Source organism: Thalassophryne amazonica, chromosome 5, assembly GCF_902500255.1.
Source record: "Thalassophryne amazonica chromosome 5, fThaAma1.1, whole genome shotgun sequence".
In the NCBI taxonomy this organism is placed as follows: domain Eukaryota; kingdom Metazoa; phylum Chordata; class Actinopteri; order Batrachoidiformes; family Batrachoididae; genus Thalassophryne; species Thalassophryne amazonica.
Window position 1 is genome coordinate 118121384 of NC_047107.1, and position 26576 is coordinate 118147959.

Sequence of the window (26576 nt, forward strand, 5' to 3'; positions counted from 1 at the left end):
TCTCACCTCCCATAATGTTTTTAGAAGTGCGCAGAGCTGTTGTGTGATTCTGGAAGTATTCCTCAAATGACAAGATTTTGTTTAATACATTTCAAAGAAATGCAATTCCGCCCCCATATTTAGGACCACGACTAATCATTTTCATTGTTGATCAGTCTATTGTTTTCTCAATCAGTTAGTTGTTTGGTCCATAAAACATCAAAAATTAGTGGAAAATTGACAAAATCCCAGATGATGTCCTCAAATGTTTTGTTCACAACACAAAATATATATTCTGTTTACTGTTAGAGAGGAATAAATAACCCAGAAAAATATCCAGATTGAAGAAGCTGATATCACAGAATTTGAAAACTTGAGGGGGGGAAAAGGCAAAATGATTCATCTATAAAATATTTGTCATTTAACTTAGTAAAAAATTGATTTTTGTTTGTAATGTTTTAACTTTTATTTTGAGGTGTATTTATTGATGTTACTCTCTTTTAAATGTGTTTAAGCTTTAAAAGTTCTGTAAAAATAGTTTATTAAAGTGCTGTAGCGACTCAGCCTTTATTTTGAAACAGTGAGCGGAAATGAGGCTGTAGTGCGGTGAGTTTGACAGCAGGGCAGCAGACTGCGGTCATAAACAAACGCACGCAGTGGGACGGTTCTGTCAGTCTGCGCGTCTCTGTGGAACTCCGGCTGTCTGCGGTCCTGGTCCCGGGCCCAAGTTAAACCGGGTTTATCGTTTGGAGCTCTTTCCCTGGACTCTGTTTCTATGTGACACTTTAAGCGTGCGTGCGGACAAACGAGTGGACAATGACGGAGCTGAGGAAGCGGGGCGGAGACGGAGGACAGCCGGACAGCACCGACAACCTCAGCGACAAGGTACCGAAAGATTCCAAAAACAGACACCGAAACAACACCACAAACTCCCACCGGTAAACACCGCTTAGTCCGCTCCGTGTCATCCGAGTTAAACCGGTTCGGTGGCCAGGTGTGGGAGGGAGCCGAGAAGCTAATAATCTTTAGCATGTTAGCTCACTAATCCCGCGACAACACAATCGGGCACTTTTTAAATTTAGTCCCTTTTTTAAAAAAACGAAAATTAACTTATTTATCATGACTGTAAATGTCATAACATGACACAACAGAGGCAATAAAAACACATTAACAATAAAAAGTCAACGTTTAAAAAAACAAAACCCATTGTGGCAAGTTATAATAATGATATAAAACGTAACTCTTACAACTTCTAATAATGATATAAAAATTCCAACAAATCAATGACAAGTTATCGTAATATAATTGACATGTTATAATAATTATATAAAAGATGAAAAAACGTTGTAATGTTTGACAAAATATATAAAATTGCAATACTACAGTTATTAAAAAGTTTTATATACTGCCACAAGTTAGAATTATATAAAAATTTACAATAATCCAATGACTTAACGTTATAATATAATTATGACAAGTTCTAATAATTAGATAAACTACAATAATATAATGAAAACGTTATATGATAATTATAAGTTGTAATATATAAAAATTACAATAATGCAGTAATAAAAGTTGCATGATTGACAAGTTCTAATACATGATAGTTGCTATAATACAATGATAAATGTTATATTAATAGGGTATTTGTGACAAGTTACATTAGGGAAAGTCAAAATTTTACAAGTAAGTCATGACATGTCCAAGACAGTTTAAGAGAAAACAATGTCATGACTGTGAGTTTATGAAAATAAAGCCCTAAATTCTTGTAAAAATTATAAAAAGATTGTGACAAGTTGTAATTGTGGCAGAGGTCACGCAGCAGTCAAATTATGGTTGAAAAAGTCATAATATTTTAAAATTATAGTTTTTCTGAAAGTAATTTAAGAACTATGGTTTTGCAAAAGGAAAGTTATTACAATAATCGTGACTACTGTAAAAGAAGAATAAAACATAACACAATTATATAAGAATGTAGTGAGTGTATAAGTATAGCTTTATCATTCAACATTTGTAATAGTCAAAACTCTTAGTAGAAATATGGTCAGGTCCATAAATATTTGGACAACATCAAAGCTTTTATCTTAGCCATACAACATATGTTAGAGTTGAAACAAAGTAATGGACATTAGCTGATAGTTCATACTGCTGTGTTAAATTTCAGGGTAATTACATATATATGATCCATGTGCTATATTGTATTTGTGTGTGTGTGTGTGTGTGTGTGTGTGTGTGTGCTATCCCTGCATTATTTAATTGACAGATCAGCAGATAAAAGGCCAAAAGTTTGTTTGGAGTTCACTTGTATTAATTGTAAAGAAATATAAAGAGTATGACACATGAATTTTAAATCTGTGTAGACCAGGTTGTTCTCAAAAGCTAAATGAGCATTCACAATGGACGCAAGTGAGGGAAGCCACCAAGACACCCAGAACAACTCCAAAGGTGTTACAGACTTCTGTGGCTGTGATTTTTGTTTGTTGATTCTTTAAAAGTGAGACATGGCAAGGAAACAGGAAATATAGCCTAAGGTTTTTCAGAAGCCTTTGACCTAGATTTCATATCATTAAAAAAAATTTAAAGTCATGTTCCAAGAATAGTTGAAATTTTAGTAGGAAATCAGTTGCAGTTCAGTAGTAATGATTTTAAGAGAAAGTATTGTTACAATAATAAAATAATTCTCTAATAAAGTGCATTATAAAATAAAACAAATTTTAAATATCATTTTCATGAAGAAAATTTCAATTTGTCAAAGAATTTCAGTTGTAATTAAATTTCAATTTATTTAATTTTATATAGCACCAAATCATAACAAAGCTGCCTCAAGTAAGGTCTGACCTTACAAACGCCTAGAGCAAGCACACAGGTGACAGTGATAAGGAAAAACTCCCTCTGATGATTTGAGGAAGAAACCTCAAGCATACCAGACTTAGAGGGGTGACACACTGCCAGTGGTGGGCACAGTTCCGCTAATTGCTAATTATTGAAGCTAACATTTTCATTAGTGGATTAGCTTTCCAGATAACTTTGAAAAGCCTCAGTGGGCCAATTAGCATCTGATAAATTTAGTTCTGATAACTTTTCGACCGCTAACGTATTTTTGTGGGCATAGTAAATAAAGCTTAATAGTTAAAAACATTTGTAAGGTCTGAAATAAAAAATTTTAGTGCCTGTCTGTTACATGTTTTGTAGCAGACAGACAACCATGAATGGTAGAGCTCTATCCTCTGCAAGCAGAGGAGAGCTGACTACCAGAGAGAAAGGAAGAGAGAGGGAGGGAAGAAAAAAGAGAATTTCTCTTCACACCATACAGACCTGCTGGTCATTTCACTGTAGTCTTGCAGGCAGACAGTTTTGACTTATGGTTATAATTTTAAACAAACTAATTGCGGAGAAGTTATTGAAATTAACATCACGTCTGTCATTTTACAAAGTGAAAATATCAATTGTATGTTTTAGTTTTAAAGTGATGCAGTAATTTTGAAGGTTTTAGCAAATGTGTGGCTGCCATCTACTGCCAGTAGTTATCAGTTGGAAACCAAGTGCCAAAAAGCAATGACAAGTTGTGCATAGCAGAGATAACCAATGTTCTGTGAAAATTATCAGAAAAAGAATTCCGAAATCAAAATAGTTGAAGAAAAATAACCACAACAACCTTCGATTCAAGTACATGAACTGAATGCATACTCCTGACATTTGATCACATCTAATTTAGCTTATGAAAAGCCACTTCTAACAGGACTTTGACCTTGAAAATTTTTTCCAAGGTAAAAATTTGTGGAATTGGAATCTAATGCTGGCAGAAGTTTGCGCTCTGTGAGTGCGGTGCTCTAGTTGACATTTATTCTTTTATTGTTAGAGTTTATTTTGTGTCGAGCTTTGATTCCTGGGAAAGTCTGATATCAATTGTTATTATAATTATTAATATTAGTAACCACATGATTTTTTCTATATAAGTCAGAATAGACTACAAGCCGCAGGACCACCCAGAATAAGAAAAAAAAACCTGCAACTTGTACTCTGGAAAATACGGTGCATGGAGAAATCAGTACCAGAATAAAATGTCATTGTCTTTGAAATTGTTTGAATTTCCACGCTCATGGTCCATGCTCACTGGACAAGCTAATGTTAGTCGTCCACGCTCACGGGATGCACTAATGTTAGTGGTCTGCACCCACGGGACGAGCTAATGTTAGTGGCACATGCTGAAGAGATTAGCTAAGCTAACATGAGCACAGACTGAGATTGCCAGCTATCCTTTGCCACACAGACCAAGTTTATGTCAGAATCAACAGAACACATTAATGTTGGCATCACACACTAACAAATCAAGCTCACTTTACCCTCACATGCTAACAGAATAAACTGATATGACCATTACATACTGATAGAAAAGGTTAATGGGACTCTGCTGTTAAGAATACAAGTGAATTTGAGCTTCAGATTGTGGCTGAACATGCTATTTTTAGGGTAACATGCTGTCAATCTAATTTTATCCTCATGTAGATAGTATAGACTGTTAGCATCACACACTGACAAAACTAGTTTATTTTAGCACCACACCTTGGCAGAACAACCTGATAGCATTGCATGCTGACAGGATGAGGTAATATTGATGTGTAATGATAGAACATGCTAGTTTTAGTGCTAAGATAAGCTGTTGTTGACTTTGGAAGCTAACATCATTAGGTGGCCCGGATACATTTTGATCTTCTAGATCAGGGGTTTTCAAAGTGTGGAAGAGTTAGCCCCCCCTCAGAGAACAAATGGATAGTTACACCCCCCCCCCACCAACACACACACACACACACACACACACACACACACACACACACACACACACACACACACACACACACACACACACACACACACACACACACACAATTTCAACATCTTTGTGTGTTTCGTTTTATTCTTTTACACATCATAAACACATTTTAAAAGTATTTCTATGTTTTTAAGGAACTGTCTATGCATTTACACATTTTACAGCCTTTGTAAACATTTTAAACATATTTTTAAATAATTTTCTATTCTTTTATTTTTATCTTTTGTCGTATTTAAAAAAACATTTAAACATCTCTGTTTTTAAATGTCTTTGGCATAATTAACACATTTTAACATAAATAATATTACTTCAAACAGGGATGGTATTGATAAGATTTTATCTATCATTGCCATTATTGATTCCGCTTATCGATCCGATTCCCTTATCAATACCTCCTGCGAATTTTCTGTGTATGAAAAGTAGGCTTTACAGGTTTTCTATGTCAATAACATTTTATTGCGTCTTAAAGTAAATAAATATGAAATTGGTCACTGGATCCTTGATCTCTGGACACAAATAAAAATAAACAAAATCTGTAGTTTTTGTCTCAAGCATTTCCTTTCAGACATTAATGGCACAAATCTAACTCCATACATGTGAGCTGAGCTCAGCTGACTGCGCTGCACGTCAGCATCAATGTAATTCATAAAGAATGCAGGACATCTCATTTTGGGAGGGAAAAAAAATGTTTTAGTCTGTTGTAATTTGTTGTCTGTGTTACAGCATTTGGAAAGAGGTGTCATTTGATTTAAAACGGCGATTCACTTTGAAGTCATTAATTCCAGCTGGACTCTAACTGGACTCGGCAGAGGGCAGCGCAGTATTTGGAGCTGTGCGAATGGAACGGAGGACGATTCTCATTTCTTGCTCGCAACAAGACAAGAGTCCCAGTTAGTGACTTTAATCCACACAAAAGTGACACACGATTGACATTTTTAGATGACTTTGAAAGGGGTTAAGATGCGGACTTGCCGCTTCTGAAAAGCACCGAAGCAATGAACCAATGAAGCAGTGGGCAACTGCTTCCTTGCTTCATGCTTCAAAACAGCCGCTGCAGCAGCGGTTGATTACAGACCTGCTGCAGGGTCTGCAATCAATGTCTATATCTGGAGTTGGTCCCTGGGCACTGGACTGTGGCTGCCCACAGCTCCCAGTGGTTAGATTGTGTCTGACTGTCCTCTGAGTGAGGACAAGTTTTGTTGTATGTATATATTTGCAATGGCAATAAAGTAAGTTTCTGTTCTATTCATTATTCATACGTCTCACCAGTGTTATAGCAGAGTAATGGACTGTTAAGCTGTTGTCTGACAAAATTGCACTGCAAATTACACCGGTGCGTTGATTTCGAGGGTGTGTAGTGGGAAAATGATAATTTCTCTACGTTGATTGTACCTGGCTAACTTGTATGTATTCAGGCAAATATTTAACAACAAGCGCTGCAGTAGAGCTTTGGCTTGTTTTGACATCTAGCCACGTGTGCTTGTTTGCTGCCTGTGTGGGTTATCTAGGTTAATTTATACAACTGGCAGCCTGAGATCAGCTCTGTCATACACGTGCCTCTACATTACAATGCTCTCATAGCTCTGTTGTCACTTCATGACCCGCTGCTTCAGAAGCATCAAGTCCACAATTTATTCATGAACCTTTGTCAAAGCAATTTAAAGATGTCAGTCTTGACTCACCTTTCTGCTGATTAAAGTCGGTAACTGGGACTCGTCTGTTGTCACAGGTAAGAAACGAGAATCGTCCGCTGTTTCATACTGGACAGGTTTTATTCCTTCCTCATTAACATGCCGTTTTCATGGAGCAGTCCACAACGGTTCTCTGGTGTGGACTACACCAGTAATATCTCCTGCTTCACCGATTTGTAAACTGAAGTTGCGGCCCCTTATGTAAAGGAAAACGAATAATAATAATATACGAGGTCTATTAGAAAAGTATCCGACCTTATTATTTTTTTCAAAAACCATATGGATTTGAATCACGTGTGATTACATCAGACATGCTTGAACCCTCATGGGCATGCGAGAGTTTTTTCATGCCTGTCGGTTACGTCATTCACCTGTGGGCAGTCTTTGAGTGAGGAGTGGCCCACCCTCTCATCGTTTTTTTCATTGTTTAGGAATGGCTCAGAGACTGCTGCTTTGTTTGATCAAAATTTTTTCAAAACTGTAAGGCACAACTGAGTGGACACCATTCGATAAATTCAGCTGGTTTTCGGTAAAAATTTTAACGGCTGATGAGAGATTTTGGTCTGGTAGTGTCGCCGTAAGGACGGCCCATGGCGCCTCACGGTGATCTGCGCTTCGAGGCGGCAGCGTCTCACCGTTTCAAGTTGAAAACTTCCACATTTCAGGCTCTGTTGATCCAGGAAGTTGTCAGAGAACAGAGAACTTTCAGAAGAAGTCGGAATGAGGAGTTTATTCGGACATACCATTGTTAACGGACATTTTGTAATGAAAGAACGTGCGGGCAGAGTCGCATGTCGGGCCGGACCTGACCGCGGGGGGTCGCGACAGGAAAAACACCTCCGTTGGAAACCTTAACGGGCAAGTTGGAACATGCCCAAGCTGTTAAACAATTTCTCAGTTACTCACTTGTTGAAAGCCATCAAAAGCCGCCTGCATTTTACAAATGGTTTTCAACACGGAGGTGTTTTTCCTGTCGTGGCGCACACAGATTTGCCGAGTCGTCACGGAAACGACTCGGCGAATTTGCACGCACATCTTTCATTACAAAATGTCCTTAAACAGTGGAATGTCCGCATAAAGTCCTCATGCCGGCCTCTTCTGAATCTTCTCTGTTCTCTCACGATGTCCTGGGTGAATTAAGCCTTAAATTAGGATGTTTTCAGGTCAAAACAGGCCGACGATGGCGCCTGGAAGCGCTGCACGATGTCCTGCTCTGTGGGAAGTCCTTACAGCGACAGAAACACAGATTACACGTGTAATCGCACGTCATTCAAATCCATATAGTTAAAAAAAAAAATAAAAGGGTCGGTTTATTATCTAATAGACCTTGTACTCCGTGTGTTATTATGGGACTTGATTGATTAAACATCATTCCTCCAAATGCTGCCGCTTTCTGCAGCTGTTACCGGCTCTCCGGTAAGCTGAAGTTACAGTACATCATGTAAAGAAAAAATGATAATATCCTTCATGTGTTCTTTTTGTGGGAATTCACTGATTAAGCACTTTTCCTCCAAATGCTGTCGCTCTCTGCTGCTGTCGCCGTCTGCTACCAGCTACACGTCTCCACTTCCGCTATGCAACGACCTCCTTCACTGCGCCCACAGGCCCAGCCGATGAGATGCCTGCCTCCACCAGGGCACCTTGTCACAAATCTTGTTTGTGATATTCATGGACAGGATATTGAGGCATAGTCGGGGGCGGGGGTTCCTTCAGTTTGGTGGGCTCAGGGTCTCATTGCTGCTTTTTGCAGATGATGTGGTCTTGTTGGCTTCATTGGCCTGTGACCTCAAACACTCACTGGGTCATTTCGCAGTCGAGTGTGAAGCGGCTGGGATGAGGATCAACATCTCTACATCTGAGGCCATGGTTCTCAGTAGGAAATGAATTGATTGCCTACTCTGGGTCGGGAATGAAGTCTTGTCCCAAGTGAAAGAGTTCACGTACCTTGGGATCTTGTTCACAAGTGTCATTTTGATCTGGATATTGAGCCAGTCAAATTAATTTACATTAAATTATGTAAGGAAAGTATTAAACTTACTCTGACACCTACACATTCCCAGCTATTAGTGTTGAAAGTTACATGGATCTGATCTGATCCAGCTGCGATAAATCAGCTTCTGAGATGTCCTGCTGCTGTGTTCAGCACTGCACAACTCATCAATCCATTACAATACATTTATATATTATATTTTTTACACAATTATCCTTTATTTATCGAGTTTCATTCATGAAGTCAGTGGTGTGGGTGCACATCTCTGTGTGACGGTGTGACTGTGAGTAGCACAGCGCAGGTCATTATAATCTGTGAGCAGCGGCTCCGTTATTTAAGGTGCAAAATAAAAAAAATTGTTGGTTTTGTCGAACAATTTTAATCACTAACGACAAGTATTTTAACTAGACATCGGTCTAGCAGGGGAAATATCAACTAGACATAAGTGAAGAGTTAATGGTGCGTGTCCTCGGACGACACAGGCATGGCAGGCAACATACACCTGTTTATCGACCAAATGTCACAGACAAACTGACAAGATTGATCAAAACCACTTACTTATGGAAGGAAATGTCTCCCTTCTTCCTCCGTTTGTTGCATTGCCAACATGCACAGCTTTTCAAAATATTCCACCTGTTTCTTGAAGAGACTAATTGAGTGGCAGTGCATGCTGCCCACTGAGTTGCCCAAATCCAAAATGGTGACCACGCTAGGGCTGCAGCTATTGATTATTTTAGTAATAGAGTATTCTGTTGATTATTCTGGCAATTAATCGAGTAATCGGGTAAAAAGTACTTGTGCATTTTTAATCAATAGTCCAGGACTCAATGGCACAGTGTCGCTGCGCCAAAGTCTTGACATTTTTGTTGAAGTGGCAATGGGATGTGGCTTGCTGTTTTGTTTTGTTTTTCCCCAACTTGTAAAATGTAACCTTTTTTTTTTATCCCTCTTTCTCTTCGATTCAGCAGATACATTTCAGCTGGAGGTTGAACATGCAAGCCTTGCAGTCAGTTTATTTGTATTATTATTATTATTATTATTATTATTATTATTATTTGAGTTACAGTGTTTGTGAAGCATTGTGTGTTGCCCAAAAAAACGAAGATTAAAAAGCAAAGCACTCAGTGTGAGTCTGAGTAAAACACAGAAGAAAGAGTGGACTTTTTCTGAGAGGATCTTCTTGCAGAGACTTTTTGTCAGTGTGGCCGGGGACGGAGCTGTGGCTCGCCCAGTGTAAGGTAAGCGCTGAGCCCCTCACACTGGGCAGAGAGGGACAGCAGCTGGCCGCCGGGCGAGTCACTCCCCACATTGAGCGAACCGTGTGTTTTTAAAAATAGGCAAACACACTGCTTGACTTTAAATGTGCAGTCTATTTCAGATGATCAGCGTGGACTGTCTTTCTCTTAAAAGGCTTTATTTTACTCTGTCTCGCATTGGAAAGCTGTAGCTATTGGCGCTAAATTGATTAGCTGTTACATGGCCTGTGCGCATGCTCTAGTCTTCTTCTGTTTTTTTTTTTCTGGGGACGTTATAGCGCTATCCACAGGCCTGGCATATATACTACAATGTTAAATGGAGCTTGGAGGCACTGAATTTGCCCTGAACATTTTTTGTAATCGAATTATTCGAATTACTCGAGTAATCGTTTCAGCCGTAGACCACGTCTCCTTGCTGGGACACGGCTCAGTGTGATTGCGGACTTTAGTACTCATTATTCACCTCTGTGGTCTCAACCCCCCTCTGAAATAGACTGAAACAGGAAACCCTGGACAACCTCATGATTTCTATAAGCGAAGTGCGCAACACATCTGTGCATACGTACGTCAAACGGGGTCAAAATTTCGAGCTACCAAACACACAACGCTACCATTGAAGCATTGTAGCATTAGCGGACTGTGAAATTTAAGGTTTACAGGGATTGTTTCAAAGACTTTAAGTCTTAAGCGATGCATACAATAATGACAGGTGCGCATTGTGTTGTTTTCAAATGCTCGAACTGAATTTCTAAGCTTGAAAGGTGGCTGAAAACACACGATTGCAAGCTCCGCCGAGTCCACCCAAAGACGGAAAGAAGAAGAAATGTGGTTGTAAACCTCCGTTCATTCTACACAATTTCCCCACAGAAAAGAAAGATCCAGGGGGACATAAAAGATGGACTAAAATTGTAAGTTTCTTGCACACATTTATTTTGTCAATACCCTGAAACTGTGCCGAATTATAATCTGGTTGATGGCGCCGTTTTCGTGCATCGGTTTATGACTGTAATGTCGCACCATGAATGTTTGTCTCCAACTATCAACAAGGACTGGTCATTTTCGACAGCAGCTCTCTCTTCCTGGTCATTACTGTGAGTTTCTCTGTGAATTTTCAGACCTTTTGTCTGACTTAGTGCTTAGCTCAGATAAGATAATTATAATGGGCGATTTTAACATCCACACAGATGCTGAGAATGACAGCCTTAACACTGCATTTAATCTTTTATTAGACTCAATTGGCTTTGCTCAAAATGTAAATGAGTCCACCCACCACTTTAATCATATCTTAGATCTTGTTCTGACTTATGGTATGGAAATTGAAGACTTAACAGTATTCCCTGAAAACTCCCTTCTGTCTGATCATTTCTTAATAACATTTACATTTACTCTGATGGACTACCCAGCAGTGGGGAATAAGTTTCATTACACTAGAAGTCTTTCAGAAAGCGCTGTAACTAGGTTTAAGGATATGATTCCTTCTTTATGTTCTCTAATGCCATATACCAACACAGTGCAGAGTAGCTACCTAAACTCTGTAAGTGAGATAGAGTATCTCGTCAATAGTTTTACATCCTCATTGAAGACAACTTTGGATGCTGTAGCTCCTCTGAAAAAGAGAGCTTTAAATCAGAAGTGCCTGACTCTGTGGTATAACTCACAAACTCGCAGCTTAAAGCCGATAACCCATAAGTTGGAGAGGAAATGGCGTCTCACTAATTTAGAAGATCTTCACTTAGCCTGGAAAAAGAGTCTGTTGCTCTATAAAAAAGCCTTCCGTAAAGCTAGGACATCTTACTACTCATCACTAATTGAAGAAAATAAGAACAACCCCAGGTTTCTTTTCAGCACTGTAGCCAGGCTGACAGAGTCAGAGCTCTATTGAGACGAGTATTCCTTTAACTTTAACTAGTAATGACTTCATGACTTTCTTTGCTAATAAAATTTTAACTGTTAGAGAAAAAATTACTCACAACCATCCCAAAGACATATCGTTATCTTTGGCTGCTTTCAGTGATGCCCGTATTTGGTTAGACTCTTTCTCTCCGATTGTTCTGTCTGAGTTATTTTCATTAGTTACTTCCTCCAAACCATCAACATGTCTATTAGACCCCATTCCTACCAGGCTGCTCAAGGAAGCCCTACCATTAATTAATGCTTCGATCTTAAATATGATCAATCTATCTTTATTAGTTGGCTATGTACCACAGGCTTTTAAGGTGGCAGTAATTAAACCATTACTTAAAAAGCCGTCACTTGACCCAGCTATCTTAGCTAATTATAGGCCAATCTCCAACCTTCCTTTTCTCTCAAAAATTCTTGAAAGGGTAGTTGTAAAACAGCTAACTGATCATCTGCAGAGGAATGGTCTATTTGAAGAGTTTCAGTCAGGTTTTAGAATTCATCATAGCACAGAAACAGCATTAGTGAAGGTTACAAATGATTTTCTTATGGCCTCAGACAGTGGACTCATCTCTGTGCTTGTTCTGTTAGACCTCAGTGCTGCTTTTGATACTGTTGACCATAAAATTTTATTACAGAGATTAGAGCATGCCATAGGTATTAAAGGCACTGTGCTGCGGTGGTTTGAATCATATTTATCTAATAGATTACAATTTGTTCATGTAAATGGGGAATCGTCTTCACAGACTAAGGTTAATTATGGAGTTCCACAAGGTTCTGTGCTAGGACCAATTTTATTCACTTTATACATGCTTCCCTTAGGCAGTATTATTAGATTGCTTAAATTTTCATTGTTACACAGATGATACCCAGCTTTATCTATCCATGAAGCCAGAGGACACACACCAATTAGCTAAACTGCAGGATTGTCTTACAGACATAAAGACATGGATGACCTCTAATTTCCTGCTTTTAAACTCAGATAAAACTGAAGTTATTGTACTTGGCCCCACAAATCTTAGAAACATGGTGTCTAACCAGATCCTTACTCTGGATGGCATTACCCTGACCTCTAGTAATACTGTGAGAAATCTTGGAGTCATTTTTGATCAGGATGTCATTCAGTGCGCATATTAAACAAATATGTAGGACTGCTTTTTTGCATTTGCGCAATCTCTCTAAAATTAGAAAGGTCTTGTCTCAGAGTGATGCTGAAAAACTAATTCATGCATTTATTTCCTCTAGGCTGGACTATTGTAATTCATTATTATCAGGTTGTCCTAAAAGTTCCCTGAAAAGCCTTCAGTTAATTCAAAATGCTGCAGCTAGAGTACTAACAGGGACTAGAAGGAGAGAGCATATCTCACCCATATTGGCCTCTCTTCATTGGCTTCCTGTTAATTCTAGAATAGAATTTAAAATTCTTCTTCTTACTTATAAGGTTTTGAATAATCAGGTCCCATCTTATCTTAGGGACCTCACAGTACCATATCACCCCAATAGAGTGCTTCGCTCTCAGACTGCAGGCTTACTTGTAGTTCCTAGGGTTTGTAAGAGTATAATGGAAGGCAGAGCCTTCAGCTTTCAGGCTCCTCTCCTGTGGAACCAGCTCCCAATTCAGATCAGGGAGACAGACACCCTCTCTACTTTTAAGATTAGGCTTAAAACTTTCCTTTTTGCTAAAGCTTATAGTTAGGGCTGGATCAGGTGACCCTGAACCATCCCTTAGTTATGCTGCTATAGACTTAGACTGCTGGGGGGTTCCCATGATGCACTGAGTGTTTCTTTTTCTTTTTACTCTGTATGCGCCACTCTGCATTTAATCATTAGTGATTGATCTCTGCTCCCCTCCACAGCATGTCTTTTTCCTGGTTCTCTCCCTCAGCCCCAACCAGTCCCAGCAGAAGCCTGGTTCTGCTGGAGGTTTCTTCCTGTTAAAAGGGAGTTTTTCCTTCCCACTGTCACCAAGTGCTTGCTCACAGGGGGTCGTTTTGACCGTTGGGGTTTTTACGTAATTATTGTATGGCCTTGCCTTACAATATAAAGTGCCTTGGGGCAACTGTTTGTTGTGATTTGGCTCTGTATAAATAAAATTTATTTGATTTGAATTGATTCCTCCTTAGTTTCTGTACCGATACAGCACACGCAAGGGCAGCCAGCTCTTCTTTCCGTTTCTGTCTACTGCCGTACGCAGTCCTGGTTGTAACAGACAATCCGCGGAGCTTACAAAAATGCTTTAAATCGTCAACTTTCCAGCAATTCAGTGTTCCAAATCATACAACCCCTGGCAAAAATTATTGAATCACCTGCCTCGGTGGATGTTCATTCAGTTGTTTAATTTTGTAGAAAAAAAGCATATCACAGACACGACACAAAACTAAAGTCATTTCAAATGGCAACTTTCTGGCTTTAAGAAACACTATAAGAAATCAGGAAAAAAAATTGTGGCAGTCAGTAACAGTTACTTTTTTAGACCAAGCAGAGGGGAAAAAAATATGGAATCACTCAGTTCTGAGGAAAAAATTATGGAATCATGAAAAACAAAAGAACGCTCCAACACATCACTAGTATTTTGTTGCACCACCTCTGGCTTTTATAACAGCTTGCAGTCTCTGAGGCATGGACTTAATGAGTGACAAACAGTACTCTTCATCAGTCTGGCTCCAACTTTCTGTTGCCAGATCAGCTTTGCAGGTTGGAGCCTTGTCATGGACCATTTTCTTCAACTTCCACCAAAGATTTTCAATTGAATTAGGATCCGGTCTATTTGCAGGCCATGACATTGACCCTATGTGTCTTTTTGCAAGGAATGTTTTCACAGTTTTTGCTCTATGGCAAGATGCATTATCATCTTGAAAAATTATTTCATCATCCCCAAACATCCTTTCAATTGATGGGATAAGAAAAGTGTCCAAAATATCAACGTAAACTTGTGCATTTATTGATGATGTAATGACAGCCATCTCCCCAGTGCCTTTACCTGACATGCAGCCCCATATCATCAATGACTGTGGAAATTTACATGTTCTCTTCAGGCAGTCATCTTTATAAATCTCATTGGAACGGCACCAAACAAAAGTTCCAGTATCATCACCTTGCCCAATGCAGATTCGAGATTCATCACTGAATATGACTTTCATCCAGTCATCCACAGTCCACGATTGCTTTTCCTTAGCCCATTGTAACCTTGTTTTTTTCTGTTTAGGTGTTAATGATGGCTTTCGTTTAGCTTTTCTGTATGTAAATCCCATTTTCTTTAGGTGGTTTCTTACAGTTCGGTCACAGACGTTGACTCCAGTTTCCTCCCATTCGTTCCTCATTTTTAAGTTTTCTGTCTTGATGCTTTGATGTCTTCCTTGGTCTACCAGTATGTTTGCCTTTAACAACCTTCCCATGTTGTTTGTATTTGGTCCAGAGTTTAGACACAGCTGACTGTGAACAACCAACATCTTTTGCAACATTGCGTGATGATTTACCCTCTTTTAAGAGTTTGATAATCCTCTCCTTTGTTTCAATTGAAATCGCTCGTGTTGGAGCCATGATTCATGTCAGTCCACTTGGTGCAACAGCTCTCCAAGGTGTGATCACTCCTTTTTAGATGCAGACTAACGAGCAGATCTGATTTGATGCAGGTGTTAGTTTTGGAGCTGGAATTTTACAGGGTGATTCCATAATTTATTCCTCAGAATTGAGTGAGTCCATATTTTTTTCCCTCTGCTTTGTCTAAAAAAGTAACCGTTACTGACTGCCACAATTTTTTTTCTTGATTTCTTATACTGTTTCTTAAAGCCAGAAAGTTGCCATTTGAAATGACTTTAGTTTTGTGTCATGTCTGTGATCTGCTTTTTTTCTACAAAATTAAACAACTGAATGAACATCCTCTGAGGCCGGTGATTCCATAATTTTTGCCAGGGGTTGTAGCACTCTTCACTGCTTTCTGCCATCTTTGAATGTGGATTGGTAGCCGAAAAACTTAGAGTACCCATAATGCACTGCGCGGCCCGAGATGTGCACTTCGCTTATTGAAGAAGATGAGGCAGAAACATTCAGCTTTGAGTCAACTTGCAGAGATATTTGGTATATTTAGACTAACAAAGAAGGTTCTTTATAAGTCCATAATGCAAAAGCTTCAAGGGGCCTTTGCCCCATTGGGGCGCTGCCTAAGCAGCCCCTAAACTCCCAGCTTTTTAAAGTGATTTTTCCATCCCATTACTCTGCTAAAAAATCCCTGTTATTTCTGGTAGCAGTTTGACATGCTAGCATGAGATGTTCCTAAAACTCTTAGCTTTCATGTTAGGATGCAAACATTCTAATAGTGTGCTCTGTGTATACTCATCACAACCGTTAGCATGTTAATGTTACATATGGTTCATTTATGGTGTTATCAAACTTTTACAGTCCTTCAGCTGTGTACCCTCTCTCATGACCAGGGCTTAAAACTCCATAATAATTGTGCTAGTTTGATTCTCTGTTGTTAATGTTAATGTGCTAAATATGATACTTTAGACCTGGTATCTTATGTTTTGCTTTTTCCAAAAATGTTTGTCCCTTTGTCTCCAGATAAAGCAATATGTGATAATGTAGAACTAAAGACGTGAAAACTGAAGTTTAGAAATTTTGACACATTGTTAAGCCACATTCTCATTTTTGTGGATATGCATCCCTGAAAGGGTACTCATCACATTTTTTGACAGTGTAAGAGTGAGGCTACTGTAGGTCGGGCTGGGGGTTTAGGTGCCACCAGTTTCCCAATGGGGTCCAAGGGCAGCATCCTGGCGTGGGTGCGTGGGGGGATGCTCTGAGGTTTAGGCCATTAAAATGCTCATTTGGCAACATGGATATAATTATAAATAATGTCAGATTTTTCTTCAGACATGTACTCCAGATACCCTGGTAAAGCGTGTCCATGCACAAGGAGGCTGGGTCAAATGTGGCCTGCAGGGGTCAGTTAGCGACCTTGACTGTGACCTTCTGGAAGGATGTTTGTCTTGGTGAACGTGGAGTTGTTTTAGTCTTACAGTTGTTGCTGTGATTAGAGAGCTTTCGTCTTGTTTCTCCTCTTTTGCTTTGTGGCAGAGCTGGCGCCTTGGTGCTGCAAACGGCGGCGCTACATAAGGTTTGTGCTTGCAGAGGCTGATGCCCTGCAGTGTGTGGCTGCACATGGCTGGATGCTTTGCTTACACGCACTCTGATCATGTTTTGATTCTGCCGTCCGATAAACCGTCGACATGCTGTGAATGACTAAATACAGGATTTAAAGTCAATCTTCCAGCTAACAAAATTTTTCTAAATTACTCGCATTCACATCGAGATGCGTGCTGATAAATTTCTGGCACCTTGTCTGCACCATACCACTTCTCTGTGGAGGAGGCAAGGGAAGACCAAGGTGGTGGAAGACCTACTACTACATTCCCTGTCAGGCTTCCAACAAGTTCAGTTTCCTGCTCTGATGAAAACATTTGCTGGTTTAAGCTTTAATCTTGTACACATATTCAAACATTCAGCGGTCTCTGGTTTGTCTTGCAACATGGCGCATCTTTGTTATCTCACGGGTTTGTTTGACCGTGAAGTGATTACACGGCGGAAACCAGATTACTGCTGTTTGAGACCTTCGTAAAGAAGCTTGAGTACAAATTCAGGTTTGGCCGTGATGGGACTCGACACTTTTTGGTTTTGAGCACAAACAGACCAACCACACATACCGGGATGTTTGAGCCTCGACCTTACTCCCCTCCCCCGTGGTATCAAAAATGGTATTAACTATTTTCTTGGTATTGTTTTTGAGTTTGTAATTCTAGTATTGTGACAATCCGACGGCGTAGTGCTTCTGCAGTCGATGTAGAAAGTTTTATAAACACCATAATGACAAAATAGAAATTGTTACTAGAAGGTTTAAACAGAATAAACTAAATAAACCTAAAACACATCACATGGAATCAAAGTAAATCTCCATGAACAGGTCTTAGAGGTAATACGCACTGAGAACTAGTTTTACAGTTCTCAGACAAATAGAATAAAATGTCAGTTACATTGTCAGCAATTTCAACCGACACATGAGATGAACTTAATTTGTTTGTGCAATTTAACACATGCTAACCCGCTGAACACACAAAAAACAGGAAAGGGGTACAACTTCTCAGTAGGGACAGAGTCGGGTGAGGAGGGGGCCATGTTACTTTTACTTGGATACGTGTGATGGAGCGTTGTGTTGTGAATAAAAATCTTTGCCTTCTTGAACGATGCAGACTGTATCCTGGACCCCTGTTTAGAGAAAGTATCTTCTCAAAACTGGCAGTCATTTTGGGAGTTGGTTTTTAAGTCCATTTTCAGAGCACAAATATCCAACTAGCTTATCCTTCGTAATGGAAGTCCATACTGGAGGGTGACACGGGAGTAGATTTTCACTCCTGTCCCGTCCCACTCCCACAGAAGAATTCCTGTCCCATCCCAATCCCAGGCCAGAGTAAAAAAAAAACCCCAAAAAATTCCTGTCCTGTCCCACTCCTAGTAAAATGACTCCCACTCCTAGTAAAATGACTCCCACTCCCATCCCGCTCTCATTCAGAATGACTCCCGCTCCTGTACCGCTCCCATTTTTTCCTTCTTTTAGTTTTTAGGCTTTAGTGTTCTGCAGTTTTATTTCAGAAGATGTGGCAACAGGAAGAGTTCATCTGTGGTAATACAGGGAGGCACTTATTGCCTTAATCCAAATAAAAAATAAATCAACTTCACTAAAATGTTGTGAAAGTGTAGGAACACGGACCCACAACAGGGGGCGCAAATGAACGGACAATGGAGGAAGTCAAATAATAACACTTTACTGTTGTGAATGAGCACAACAAACACGGCAGATCACAATAGAATGCAATGAAGTCAATTCACAGAATGTGTCATGTGGGCAGGCTCGAAGATAAAGAGACATCTGTCCAAAGCAGAACCGGAACCACACGATTTCCTCTGCCACTGAACCCCGGGAATACTGGAGCCGCCAAGTCCCGAACTCCCAGGTGGCTACTGCCTCCGCTTGTCGGATCTGGTACTGCTGGCGAGGAGCAAAAACAGTTAGATGTGGGTGCGTTTACACCCAGCAACACTTATGGTGGGAAATCCACCTCCACCTCTCATCAGAAAACTGGTATGTGCAGGAGTATGAGTACTTATCAAAAAGGTTGGTGAAAAGTCCAACTCAGTCTCCAGCTGCAAGTACTCACTGACTACTGTCAAAACACAAAGCAACAATGTTTACTGTCTGAAAGACAACACAACGGCTGAGTACGTTACCTCCTAAGAAGAGCGATATCTCAGCAAAGAGGTGGAGATGTCGTCTTGCTGATATACAAATGAAGATCAGATGATTGGTGACAGCTGTCATAGGTGATAAGTGACAGCTGTCACCCCGGCTGCTCCTGTGAGGCGGCAGCGCCCTCTTGTGCCTGGAGCCCGCACTCCAGGCAGGGTGCCCTCTGGTGGTGGTGGGCCAGCAGTACCTCCTCTTCAGCGGCCCACACAACATAAAAGACACAAAACATAAATAATGCATGGCCTGTGGTCTTATAGTTTTTCAAAAGGTGGTGGTGATGGACATGTAATGATCCTGACATTTACTTTGACTTCTATTTCTGTAACTGCAGACTGTATGAAATCAACATATTTCATGTTTTGTGAGGTCAGCTTTATTTTTATTTATTTTTTGTTAATATATATCCATTCCTACATTTAAGGCCTGCAGCATTTTCCAAGAAAAAAAAGGTTGGGACAGGGCAGTTTATTCTAAATGTAAGAATTAATTAATAATTTTTACGGCCAGTTTTCTTGAGAAATGCCAGAGGATGAATACATGAACATTTCCAAGTGACTGAATATTTCTTAGACTTAATTTATATCAGTCATTCAGAAATACAAACAGTGTGGTACTTTATGATAAATCTGTGTCAGGTAGGCAGTTCTCAAAAACTGATGTCCATGCTGGAAGAAGACAAGTGAGGGAAGCCACCAAGAAACAACTCTGGAGGAACTTTTGGCTTCTGTGGTTGAGTGGAGAAACTGGGAATAGTGCAGCATTTTTCTTTTTATTTTCATTTTACATACAGTCCCATCTTTTTCTGATTTGTGGTTGTTTCTGTTGCATTTCTGAAATTACAGAACTGCTATAAAGAAAAGTGTGAACATTTTATTGTTTTTTTCAAACTTTGTAGAACTTTTATGAAGAAGGAAAAAATACACAAACATGTTCAGGAAAAACATATCGATGCAGACTGATTTGACTCATGATTTTTGAAAATACTAATAGGTATTTTAGTTTGAAATAAATGAAAAGCAGAGCTGCAGCCTAATAACTTTGAAAAATAACAAAAATCAGCAGCTTATATTTTTATTCTGACTAGAGTACATTTCCTCTTTTTTTCTCCTCCTCAGTCACATTTTGTGCTTGAGCATAAAACGACATTAAGAGATCTAAAATAAATATCTCTGTAAAATAACAGCCTGTTAAAGTTCAGAGTTCTCAGCTGCTTTATGTGATTTCTGTTTCTGAACATCACTGTAGAGTTTCTCCACATCAGTTTTTTTTTTTAACACACGTGTGATTTTTTTTTTTTTCTAACGTTCATTCCTATATTTTCATTTTTTTAAGCAACTTTGACCATTTATTTCATCTCATAAATTCACTGTCACGGACACGCGCACACGGTGTGAACAGGATATAGTGTTATGTGCCGACGCGGGTTGAGGAGCGGACCTGCGTCTGACTGAACCCAGCGCTAAATAACCAGAAAGCGGTTCCAAAAACAAAACATTTATTTCCTTTTTGTGCAATAATTGTGTACAACATAAAAGTGCGTTTGTCTGGCGGCGTGAAGGACGGCGCGCTCTCCAGCGCCCAAAGGGATCGAAGCCCGGCGCTTCTGGACTCAAGTTCACTGCCAAACACCCCCCAGGTGGACACGACAAACTGACTCTGTGAAGGATAGAAGAGGTGAGGTAAGTCAACAGCTACAACTAATATCCTTCAAAGGCACAAACTATCAGCAACACATTCAGGTCTGAATTTAAGCTTTATGTAAATGAGCAGCTTCTCACAACAGGTGGAGGATCATCAGTCCGCACGCCACAGCCGTGAGAAGCGAGCTGCACAATTCTCATCAATGTTCAAATATACTGCGTAACAAAATACCAAATTACTATTAACACTTATTCAGACAATCAATCACCTCTGATATGTGCTGACAGCATGTGTCCCTCACCCGTCCTCCTTCACAGGCATGATGTGTCAAACCCAGGCCCGGTCCTCAGCGTCTCACAAACGAACGTCACAAGGTCGAGTTCCCGGCAATTCTGCTTGAATCACTCATGGCTTAAATGCAGAACGCCATCTCATTATCCGCTTCAGCTGAAAGTCTTTAAGGTTGCACGTGAGCATCATCCACAGGTGCTGCGAGTCATTAGGCCTGCACATGAACATCCTCCACATCCATTGTTGATGAGGGTGAAGGATTCTTCTGCCAGCACCTTCTCCACAGACAAAAACCAGTTTGCATACCACCTGGAGAGCAAAGAAAAGAAAACAACACAAAAACATCCAGCCAAACCCCCCAACACTCAACATATAGCTTCAGATCAGTCCAGAGAGAAATAAAGGCAGCGCCACAGTTTTGTTTGTGTTGCTTCACTCTGCTCAACACACGCTGTCACTCTAAACTGACTGAAGCGGCTCATACCTCCTCCCCCGCCCCCTCCCCTCTCCCTCCTCGCAGTGAGTCAACTCACACACACACACACAGACGGCTGCAGTGATCGAACCCTAATTGACGGCTTTAAGCAAAGCCTACTCTATTTTTTCAGCCTTCTTTTTCAAAAATTGACCACCCAAATGATGGCAGGCCGGCTCACTGCCTAAAGCCTTGGTTCCCGCTCCCGTCTGCTCCCCGTGAATTTTTAATCCCACGGGAATCCCGTGACCCATGGGATTCCCGAAAAAATGTCAGCCTCTAGTCCGCACCAGTACCACTGACTCGAAGTGGTGCTGTGTGTCCATCAGCTCAATCTTGATGTTTCAAATCATGAGTCTGCTTCAGTGATGGTGGTGTTTCAGCCTTCCTTATGTTGGTCGTATCTGAGCACTGAACACCTTGTACTTCTGGATACTCCAGATAGGCTGCAGTGCTGGAATATGGTCCTACTGGAGGATAACGGTTTCCTGGTAGCGTCACACTTAATTCTTAAATTCTTTCAGTTAATTTGTGTTGCTTCTCCACATTTCTTGCAACCCTGTTGACCGTTTGCAATAAAATGTTCTGTGATCATTCCATAGTAGTTTGACTATTTCTAGAGTACTTGCTTAAGGCCCTCTGAGACTTGCATGACTTTGATGCACACACTTGCACGCCCCGTGTCATGCAGGAGCATAAACCCATCGTTAACAGGTGTAGACTGAACGTGAGGGGGGCACCGGCACTTGCAATTGCGGAACGAGAATTTTGAAATGTTCAAAAAATCTTTCATGCGTAAATGTCATGCAACGTTGCACGATCTACTCGCCAACACTACGTGCAACTCGTCAAGTCAAGTAAAGAAGTGAATAGAGCGATTGCATCAGCACCGTATCAGAGCGCAGCTCATCTGAACAATTATATCGAGATGTTAAATCTGTCACAAACATACTTTTACAGCTGCACAGAAGAAGGAATGAACATGCAACTGTTTTGCCAAGCCATGACAATGTAAACATGACAAATAATTACCTTTTTAGACAGCTCCAAAGGCTATCTCCAGCTCATTCACGCACGCGAACAGCTCTGACTGGAGCCGACCTCTGTGATTCAGGAAGAGATTCGAGCCATTTTCAGCAGCCAACTTGCAGAGAAAATGATGAATCTGCTACAAAATAATTATTTAATATACGCAGCGTCCAGCGCAGAGCACGTGGCAGCCAGTGGAACAAAGTGCTGTGTCCAGCTGGGAACACTGGGTAGGATTGTCACGACAACATGTGTGCAAGTGCGTGGATCAAAGTTGTGCAAGTGTCAGGGCACCTTAATAATTATGCACTCCTTGATATGGGATGTCAATCACATTAGGCCACACACTCCTTCATTACACAAATACGTATCACCTGATGATGTTTCAGTCCAGTAAGCATTCAGGTTTATGTAGCTTGAAGTTCAAAAATATGCCTAGAAATGCTGATAATGTCAAAAAACTGGCCTGCCTGATGATTGTGCGCGCAGTATAGTGAACTCGTGCACACTCAAAAACACCACTACAGACATACGAGAGTGTATTTGCTTGTACATTTATATTGCACTTCAAGTGCACGCAAGGTAGGTTGCAGGTTGAGCCTTAACTGCAGCATAACACTCAGATTCTTCCACTTAGTCTTCTACAAACTTTCTTGCTGTTTAAAGGAGCATTTAAAGTTTTTTTTTTAAGTCCAGGTGTATGTAAACCTGTGTCTTTAGCTTCTGACAACAGCAGCATTTTCCTCATTAAATTCTGAGTGGGACTCTACAGTTACAACAACTCGAGCCCAAATGTGTCCAAACTCAACTTGTCCACGGTTACAGATGCACCTGGCTGATTGGCTCCGAGAGAAGACCCCACAAACCGTATTTAGCAAAATGTGAGAGCAAGCAGCCATGAAAGGGACGAAATGTCACGGACCATCTGAGAGGCGTTCAAGTGCAAAAGGACATTTAAACTCTGAGTCTGTGAGCGTGTCTGTGGAAGTGATCGTTTTTGCAGCTTCTTTGGTTTAAAACATGATGGCGGATTATTAATAATGCAGAACAGGTCCTTTCTACAGTGTCATATTTTTATGAATGAGTTTAGCCTCCTCTGTCAATCAAACTGAGAGCTGAAGACAAAAGATTCACATAAGCAGTTAGTCACTTGTTTATAGTTCCTGAGGATTCGCTGCCTTGTCTTCTAGACGTTTCACCTTCCAGTGTTGTTGTTGGTCGTCACTGAGCTGAAAGTCTACACCTGGAGGTTTGCTGTGAGGCTGATGATGAATCTTTAACCGGCATTTAAATCCAGTCAGCGGGCTGCAGAATCCTGCATCCATCCTCACAACACACACGCTTTAGGGAACAGTTGGTGTTGATGTTTACTCCATTTCTGCAAAAAATGTTCAGATTTTACTGTTGCGCTGTTTGATTGCAGTCAAAATTTTCCTTATAAACTCAGGCGGTCCTATGACTTCTGTGACACTGATATAATGCATTTATTATTATTAGTATTATTATTATTACTGCATTATTTTAGCAGCACTTGTACTGTGATTGACAATTATTGTTAATAATATTGATTATTTATATCTGGTTTTCCTAGGAGTCAAAGCACTAATACATTGTTTCATTCTGGTGTCAAAAGGGGGTGGAACCTTGACAAATGTTTGCTGCTTTTCACAATTGTTTTATTTCATATATGGAAACATAAATAATATCCATCCATCCATATTTTATACCTGCTTACTCCAATTAAGGGTCACCGGGTGGGGGGTGGCTGGAGCCTAGGGGCCCTTTATTCAGAGAGTAGCATCAACTGAGAACATGGCACCATTTTGGGGCCAAATGTGCTGAACTACTGAATGAACCTTTTATGTTTTCAACATTTTTTTTATTATTTAACCACATACAGCAGCACATCAAGGTACAGGTGCTATCAAAATAAATATTAAAATAGTTAAGATATCAATTTACATGAATTAACAATTTATAATGATTTATGTAATTATTTTAAAGCCTGATTTATGCAGCTGCAGCTCTGTAACTCTGTGTCATTCAATGACGTGCGTGACCGTTTTAAAGTTCTCCATCGCTGGATTATGCTTTATTGTGGACTAATTTGACCCTCAACAAGCTTTTCCTTTGACAGTCATCACCTCCAATTCAAAGGTAAACTGTACAATTTACAGTTTTTACCGTGTTGTAGCGGTGCGGACTTTTCTGATCCATTTGTAATCAGCACACTGCAAGAACTATTAAAATATCTGGGAGATGGAGTGAAAGCAGAAGTGTCACATCACAGCCTTTTGTGTCTGATTTGACAGGTGCACATCAGGCTGTGGGGCCACGTCTGAGCACGGCATGGGAAAAAAAAAACAGACTTTTAATCAGGGAAATGACTTCGGTCCCACATGCAAGGGGTTTTTAATGGAAATACATTATACATCCATTATACAAAATCTGTTATGTACAGTGTTTATTACATGGAAAACAATACAAACACTTTGAGGCATTTTTTTGTCCAGTAAGTGCGAATATGAGGTTTTTACGATGACAGTTTAGGTGAGTTTTACTGTACATGGGACAGAACAATAAATTTACCTCTTAAAGCTTTGATGATGAAGTCGCTTCCATCCCACACAGCTGACTTTATTTTCCCAAATTTTTGTTGTGTTTGGATCTGAAGGGAATCTGTACATCTTGAAGCCCTTGTGTTTTGTGCCCCAAATGCACAGCAACAAGGAAATTTTCAGTGATTAAAATAGCTGGATTTACATGCAGACAGATTAACAGCGAATGCTATGTTGGCCCCAAGATGGCACCATGAGTCACATGACCGATTTATTTATTTATTTTTTTGCTTGCCGTGTCGTTAATCTCTGAATTAAGGTACTCTACTGGAGCCTATCTCAGCAGTCATAGGGCGTGAGGCGGGGTGCCAGGCTGTCACGGGGCACAAAAATAATATCTAAGAAAATGATAGCAAAAGAATACAATCGTAATAATTATACTAAAACCTTAAGTATGACAGATTGCATGATTGAAAAGCATCAGATGTTTTCAATTATTTATTCCTACATCTTTTTCACCTGTTCATCATAATTTTGTTACCATTCAAAACCCAGTCAATATGAAGGTCATCCCTCTATCCCATACAGTAAAGCATTTAGCTCCATTTCTGGACAACACAATACAATATGTCATCACATTTCAATATACAGCCCCATACAATACCCCTATAAACACTATCACCTGTTCTCTTCCATATATATAATATAGTATTGCTCTTTGTTGTTTCCTCATGGCTCTTTTTTGGTGTGTGCACAGTACAATGTGTCAGAGTAACTGTGTACAGGAAGAGTACCACATTTATCTGTCTGAATACCATTTGAACAGTGTTGGACACAAAAGAGAGAAACTCCTGCCTGATTGTCAGTGAGAGCCAATTGAGAGCCAGTTTTATTTATATAGCGCCAAATCACAAAAAACAGTTGCCCCAAGTCGCTTTATATTGTAAGGCAAGGCCATACAATAATTATGTAAAAACCCCAACGGTCAAAACGACCCCCTGTGAGCAAGCACTTGGCGACAGTGGGAAGGAAAAACTCCCTTTTAACAGGAAGAAACCTCCAGCAGAACCAGGCTCAGGGAGGGGCAGTCTTCTGCTGGGACTGGTTGGGGCTGAGGGACAGAACCAGGAAAAAGACATGCTGTGGAGGGGAGCAGAGATCAATCACTAATGATTAAATGCAGAGTGGTGCATACAGAGCAAAAAGAGAAAGAAACACTCAGTGCATCATGGGAACCCCCCAGCAGTCTAAGTCTATAGCAGCATAACTAAGGGATGGTTCAGGGTCACCTGATCCAGCCCTAACTATAAACTTTAGCAAAAAGGAAAGTTTTAAGCCTAATCTTAAAAGTAGAGAGGGTGTCTGTCTCCCTGATCTGAATTGGGAGCTGGTTCCACAGGAGAGGAGCCTGAAAGCTGAAGGCTCTGCCTCCCATTCTACTCTTACAAACCCTAGGAACTACAAGTAAGCCTGCAGTCTGAGAGCGAAGCGCTCTATTGGGGTGATATGGTACTACGAGGTCCATAAGATAAGATGGGACCTGATTATTCAAAACCTTATAAGTAAGAAGAAGAATTTTAAATTCTATTCTAGAATTAACAGGAAGCCAATGAAGAGAGGCCAATATGGGTGAGAT

General features: G+C 40.2%; 1 protein-coding gene across 1 annotated transcript in view; it reads left to right on the plus strand.

Moving 5' to 3' along the window:
* The first annotated feature begins 607 nt into the window (after window positions 1–607).
* Window positions 608–26576, plus strand: part of cds1 (CDP-diacylglycerol synthase (phosphatidate cytidylyltransferase) 1) — a 71827-nt gene continuing 45858 nt past the window's right edge. Inside the window, exon 1 of the mRNA XM_034171182.1 lies at window positions 608–864. Within this exon, the coding sequence (XP_034027073.1) occupies window positions 796–864 (69 nt within the window). The 5' untranslated portion in view covers window positions 608–795. The remainder of the gene's footprint in view (window positions 865–26576) is intronic.